We start from the raw sequence: 7336 nt of genomic DNA on the forward strand, positions 1-7336 counted from the left end.
CTTAAATATCAATCCATCTCTACAAAAGAGTTGGTAGCCACCCAAATAGTGGCCCCATCCCAAGTTTATTAAATACCCTCACTTATGGCGGAGGATTACCGTGGTTACACACAATGTCTCGGGAGATTACAATATCATACAAAACTCTCCCAAAGGCATCCATATACGAAAATCGTAAACAAACTAATAATACTAAACAAACCTACCTTACACAACCTGGATACAAAACTAGACATCTGCCTGTCTAGTGTTGAACTTGTCTGAAAAGCTGCGGGTACTTCTGACGTATTTCTGTTTCTAATTCCCATGAAACTTCCTCTATTGCATGATTATGCCACAGCACCTTCACTAATGGTATATCCTTAGTACGTAGTTCTTGTATTTTTCAATCTAGAATCTGAACTGGTACCTCCTCGTTTGCCAAAACATCCTTGATCTCCAAAGGCTCATAACTTATCACGTGCGAAGGATCTGGCACGTACTTCTTCAGAACTGATACGTGGAAAACATCATGAAGTCTAGACAATGCTGGGGGTAACACCATACTAGGATCTTAAATGGCCCAATGTATCTAGTACTTAACTTACTTTTCTTTCCAAATCTCATCACCTCTTTCATCAGAGCAATCCTCAAAAATATCATATCACTAATCTCAAACTCTAACTCCCATCGACGAGTATCCGCATAACTCTTCTACCAACTCTATGCTATTTTAATCCTCTCCCTGATAAGCTCGACCTTTGCAGAGGTCTGCTGAAGTAGTTCCCGCCCCAAAATCTACCGCTCGCCTACCTCATCCAAGTACAATTAAGATCAGCAGTGGCGGCCATACAAAGCTTCATATGGTGCCATCTCGATACTGGCTGGATAATTGTTATTATATGCAAACTTAACGAGCGGTAGATAGCGAATCCTACTATCCCCAAAATCCAACACACACGCCCGCAACATATCCTCTAGAATCTGAATGGTCATTTCGATGGATGGGTAATTTGAAATGGCTATTCAGATTCTAGAGGATATGCTGTGGGCGTGTGTGCTGGATTTTGGGGATAATTGGGTTTGCTATCTACCGCTCGTTGAGTTTGCGTATAATAACAATTATCAAGCCAGTATCGAGATTGCACCATATGAAGCTTTGTGTGGCCGCCGCCGCTGATCTCAATTGTACTTGGATGAGGTAGGCGAGTGGCAGATTTTAGGGCCGAAACTAGTTCAGCAGACCTCTGCAAAGGTCGAGCTTATCAAGGAGAGGATTAAAATAGCATAGAGTTGGCAGAAGAGTTATGCGGATACTCGCCGACGGGAGTTAGACTTTGAGATTAGTGATATGATATTTTTGAGGATTGTGCCGATGAAAGGGGTGATGAGGTTTGGGAAGAAAGGCAAGTTGAATCCTAGATACATTGGGCCATTTGAGATCCTGGAAAGGATTGGTCAAGTTGCCTATTGGATCTCAAATGGCCCAATGTATCTAGGACTCAACTTGCCTTTCTTCCCAAATCTTATCACCCCTTTCATCGGAGCAATCCTAAAAAATAGCATATAACTAATATCAAACTCTAACTCCCATTGGCGAGTATCCACATAACTCTTCTACCAACTCTATGCTATTTTAATCCTCTCCCTGATAAGCTCGACCTTTGCAGAGGTCTGTTGAACTAGTTCTGGTCCCAAAATCTACCGCTCGCCTACCTCATCCAAGTACAATGGAGATTAGCAGCAGCGACCATACAAAGTTTCATATGGTGCTATCTCGATATTGGCCTGATAATTGTTATTATACGCAAACTCAACGAGCGGTAGATAGCAAATCCAACTATCCCGAAAATCCAGCACACACGCCCACAGCATATACTCTAGAATCTGAATGGTCATTTCGGACTGCCCATCCATCTATGGGCGAAACGCGGTACTAAAAGTGAGTTGAGATCCCAAAGCGTCCAGCAAACTCTTCCAGAACTGAGAGGTGAACCGTGGATGTTGTCTCAAACAATGAAAATAGGGATGTCATGAAGTCGTACAATTTCTTGCACCTAAAGCTCTGCGAGCCTATTCATAAAATAATTGACTCTGATTGGAACGAAGTGTGCAGTCTTCATCCGTCAATCCACTATTACCCAGATGACATTCTATTCATGCACCGCTGAAACTGGTGCACCCACTGACTTCTGACTTAAAGCATCAGCTACCACATTAACCTTTCCTAGGTGGTAGCTAATGGTACAGTCGTAGTCCTTTATCAATTCAAGTCATCTTCTCTACCTCATATTCAACTTCTTCTGGGTGAAAAAGTATTTAAGGCTCTTATGATCAGTAAAGATCTCGCACTTTTCATCGTACAGGTAGTGCCTCTAGATCTTTAATGCATAAACTACTGCTGCCAACTCCAAGTCGGCGTAGGATAATTCTTCTTGTACTCCTTGAGTTGGCGAGAAGCGTACCCAATAACCTTTTCTTGCTGCATTAAAACACACCCGAGTCCTTTCTAAGATGCATCACCGTAGATCACAAATCCACCATCTCCTGATGAAATGGTCAGCACTGGGGCAGTGACTAGTCGCTGCTTCAATTCTTGAAAAATCTGCTCACATTCACTAGTCTACTCAAACTTCTTGTTCTTTCTCGTAAGTTGCGTCAGAGGACCTGATAGCCTCAAAAACCCCTCAACGAACAGGAGATAGTATCTTTCCAAACCCAAGAAACTTATAACCTCGTGCATGTTTTTTGGTCTTATCCAATCAACTACCGCTTCTACCTTGCTCGGGTCCACTGAAATTTCCTCCCTGAACACTACATGTCCCAGAAATGCAACTTGTTCCAACTAGAAATCGCATTTGTTAAATTTAGCAAACAACTTCTTTTCCCTAAGTACCTAAAGTACTAGTCTCAAATGAGCTTCATGCTCCACCAGACTCCTTGAATAAACCAGGATGTCGTAGATGAACACAACGACAAACTAATCTAATTACTCATGGAACACCCTGTTCATTAGATCCATGAATGCCGCAGGCGCATTAGTCATGCCGAATGGCATAACCAAAAATTCATAATGGTCATACCTGGTACGAAAAGTCGTCTTTGGAACATCCTCTGATTTAACCTTCATTTAATGATACCTAGATCGCATATCGTTCTTGGAGAAAACCTGTGTGCCCTGTAGTTGGTCAAACAGATCGTCAATATGGGGTAACGGGTACTTGTTCTTCACTGTCACCTTATTATTTCCCTATAGTCGATGCACATCCTCATCGACCCATCTTTCTTCTTCACAAACATCATCGACGCTCCCCAGGGTGATACGATCGGTCTAATAAATCCTTTGCAAAGAAGTTCCTGTAGCTGCTCCTTTAGCTCATTTAGTTCAGTCGGAGTCATTCTGTATGGAGCCTTAGAAATGGGTGATGTCCCTGAATTTAATTCAATGACAAACTCTACCTCGCAATCAAGAGGCAATCCCTATAAGTCCTCAGGAAAAACATTCGAGAACTCCCTTATCACTAGGATATCCTCCAGCTTAAGTCCCTCATTCGGTGCTTCTTTTACAAATGCGAGGTACCCTTGGCTACCCTCCAGAAGTAACCTATTTGCCTGAATTTTTGAGAGGATCTATGGTGCAGAGCGCACACACGACTCGACAAATTTAATCTCCTGCTCCTCAGGAGGTTTGAACATTACCTCCTTCTTGTGGTGTTGATACTCGCATAACTGGATGCTAGCCAGTCCATCCCCAAAATGACGTCGAACTCATGCATGTCAAAAACAATTAAGTTAGCAGACATCATTCTCCCCTGAATCACCACTGGGTAGTCTCTGATCACCTTACTACACACCACAACTGACCCTGCCGGCGTGACCACACCTAACTCAGCACCTAACAACTAAGTCTCTACCCCGCACAATTTAACCAATCCCTGAGACACGAAAGAGTGCAGCGCACCTGAATCAAATAACACTACAACACTATTCGAAAAAATGGAAATAGTACCTATCACCACGTTTCCGGGGCGGTGCCTCTCTGGTGACCACCTCAGTGTGCCTAGTTACCTCTCCGATACTAATGCTATGAAGGAGTGTGAGTCAACGCCACGCTGCAGTCCCATCGCACCGATAGCCGATAGCTGATCCATTCCTGCACTCGCCCCGATGCCTCTAATGGCATCTAGGATAGGTAGGACGCGGAGAATTCCCCTGATGGGCTCGATATCCCATCTTTTGTCGCTGGTCTGTGAAATTACCAGGCCTCCTCCATGAACCCTATCTGGTGCTAGTATGAAATCCATGAGGCAAGGGCCCTTTCTTCTGGTGTGCTAGTCTCTCACCCTCTCGAATGCTGGCCTCAACTGCCATGGCCTTGTTCACCAACTCAAAAAAACTCTAAGCCATCAACGCCACCACTTGTGCACGTATACCCTGCCTCAAACCTTTCTCAAACCTTCGGGCCTTCTTCAACTCATCCGGGATCATGTATGGAGTGAAATGGGATAACTCCATAAACTTGGTCGTGTACCAGTGTACAGTCAAGTGTCCCTGAGTCAGATTTAGGAACTCCTCCGCCTTAGCTTCTCGGGTGGCAGTAGGGAAGTACCTGTTGAAGAAAACCTCCCTGAAACGGCTCCAGGTTATAGCCGCAGGTCCTAGTCACTGTTCCTCCACCATTTTTGCCAATCTCCACCACCTATTTGCTTCCCTTACTAGTTTAAAAGTGGCATACCACACCTTTTGCTCCTCCGTACACTCCAGCACACCTAGCAGTTCCTTAATCTCCTGAATCCAATCCTCAACTACGATCGAATTTGCTCATCCTACACATGCCGGCAGACTTGTCTGGGTAAACTGCTGAAAGTGCAGCCCCGATCAGCTAGTGGCTAATCCTGCTCTTTAGAGTCCCTTCGGTTCTCCTTCCTAACCTGTTGCGCTATACTTCGCACTGCCAAGGCATCGACATCATCCTCACTAGAAGTCTCCACATGATTATCACCTTTAGCAACAATTTCCTTTCCCCTAGAATCCATCCTGAAGATAAGATAGAAACCAACTTAGAAATTGCATACTTATCATTGTTGATGCAAACATGGAAAAAAGAAATTATATAACATATGAGTTCGTAGTTAAAAAGAATCATTTGCACAATCCTACCACAAAATCATCGATGGTAACCGTCGACGAAAAATCTGAACTACAAAGAGCCTCTTTTGAAAAAAACTGACGATGGTTTTATATTCCTCCCAGGAAACTGTCGACAGTTTGCCTCCTACAAACCACACTACTCTCTGTTACTTGTATTAACTTAGTCAAACCAAAGTATCGGCCTCTAATCACAACACTGGGATGAACACATACTCACCTGACCTAACGTTCCAACTTAAATTTCCAAGTTTTAGTCTTTCCACCTAGAAACGAAACCATCGATGGATTTACCATGGTTTTCCTGAAATTGTCATTCCATGAAAAACATAGAAGACTATCAAAGGATCTCTGCCTCTAAGCTTCCAGACCAAAACTCAACTAATCTACTCACTCTTATCCTTGTCTTATCTCAACCTATACTCTAGTAATCATCCACAATCAAAGTATGCAGAACCTAGCAAACCTAGGCTCTAATACCACCTGTAACACCCTGACCTGTCACGTGGGGCCCGGGGGGCTACTTTATTAACATCTGTGTACCTAATACCATATTCATTATATAAATGTAACAAAAATAAATGATACATTCTCCCAAAAATACATTACCAGAATTCTAAACTACCTTTATACACAAAAGTTTCCAAATATTCATATTACAACTCATAATATCATACAAAAACCAACTAAGTCCATACAACCATCATACATATTTGGGGACATTAGACATAACTTAATCACATTAGAGTTCTTGCAGATACTCACAAAAACTAGCTATCATCCTGTCCCAGAACTCGTTAAGCTCGATATCGAGATGGTCCTTAAAAGATAATTTATATATTGGGGTGAGACACTTCTCAGTAAGTAAGATTAAGTTAATATCAGTGTGTGGCCAGCATGAGTTTTAGTGTATACAAAATATAATTGTTTGTAAATCAACATCAACTAAGAAAACATATGCAGACTATATTTACACACACATAAACATTTATTTACAAGCGAAAGTTTCTAAGGATAAGGGAGATTATAAGCCCATACATGTAGCTCCACTCTGCTCTAATACGTTATGCAACCTGGTATTGTTACAACTGATACCTATCAGGGTATTTGCCTTTCTCAACAACCCTCGGGCGGAGAGTTTACTTCGCCATAAACATTCACGTATTTTAATTCACATACATGTACTTACACCTTTACAGTTGAAAAATATGCATTTGCTTTCTAAGTATAAACCATTTCAATAAATAGTAACACCATTTACACAAATTAATAGATATGTGTAAAAGACACTCCTTAAGACTAACGACATGCTTAATCTCCATGACAGGTTGTGCGACTCGAAGGCTGAACTAAGCCCTGGGGGATCAACCCAAACAAAGTCAAAGTAACCATTTGCTAAATACGTCTGCAGGCATCCACAATCCAGTTGCAAGTCCGATTGCCTTACCACTTCCTGGTCCAGACCCTAGGGAAGGTACAACCTCTACATAGGCAAATTGGCTGAAACCACCTACACCTCTCAATACTGTGTGGGCACACATGGCCAAATAGTAATTCCCTTGCAATTGTACCATGCTCACAATACAATTGGTCCTCAAAGTTCTTAAACCATATCATGCAATTTCGGTAATAAAAGTTGTAGTTTAAACTCATTTCGTATAAAACCTGCCATTTAATAAAACCCAGCCCCTGGCCGTCAAATAAAACCCAGCCCCCAACCGTCATATCAAATCCCAGTATTTTGCAAAGGCAGTTCCAATATGTTTCACAAACAGTTCAGTATTTTCACAAACATACCCAAATTTTGTTACACGATAACCATACCGATTATTCACCTGCCACACAATTTTCAGTATTTTGAACATAGCCATTTAAATAACCAAGAAAACACAATATATGAAGTTCGTATGATAAAACCAAGCTTTCCACCGTTCATTTTATTCAAAATACCCTATCATATATCCTATATTTATAAAGTCCATTTTGAATGGCCGGTTTTCGAAATAACTTTTGAAATCAAGTATGTACATACATATAACACATTTTAATCGATTCAAATTTAATAAAAACCCGACTCAACTTAGTCCCCTTACCTGTTCCTAAAAAAGAAACCGATTCCGTTCGAAAAAAGGAAAACCCTAGCTTTTCAATCCTGCCATAAAAAATGAACCGGCAAGCCGAGAAAAGAGAGGAAAGTGATTGGAGAGTG

The 7336-nt window shown here is 41.8% G+C and overlaps 1 protein-coding gene across 1 annotated transcript; it reads right to left on the bottom strand.

Annotated features, from left to right (window-relative positions):
- Nucleotides 1-385: 385 nt before the first annotated feature.
- On the bottom strand, nucleotides 386-4283 carry LOC131153681 (uncharacterized). Its single transcript, XM_058106131.1, has 2 exons — nucleotides 4048-4283; nucleotides 386-518 (listed from the first exon to the last, which is right to left on the bottom strand). Exons 1-2 carry the CDS (start codon nucleotides 4281-4283, stop codon nucleotides 386-388), a joined length of 369 nt encoding a protein of 122 aa, XP_057962114.1.
- Between the last annotated feature and the right edge of the window lie 3053 nt (nucleotides 4284-7336).

This window comes from Malania oleifera, chromosome 4, assembly GCF_029873635.1.
Source record: "Malania oleifera isolate guangnan ecotype guangnan chromosome 4, ASM2987363v1, whole genome shotgun sequence".
Taxonomy (NCBI): Eukaryota; Viridiplantae; Streptophyta; class Magnoliopsida; order Santalales; family Ximeniaceae; genus Malania; species Malania oleifera.

What these genes read in the sequence shown, in the direction of transcription:
- LOC131153681 (XM_058106131.1), bottom strand. Translation starts at nt 4,283, where the DNA reads ATGGATTTCATACTAGCACCAGATAGGGTTCATGGAGGAGGCCTGGTA. An exon ending in ATAGCATTAGTATCGGAGAG is followed by an intron (nt 519 to 4,047) that starts GTAACTAGGCAC and finishes AGCATTGTCTAG; the next exon opens with ACTTCATGATGTTTTCCACG.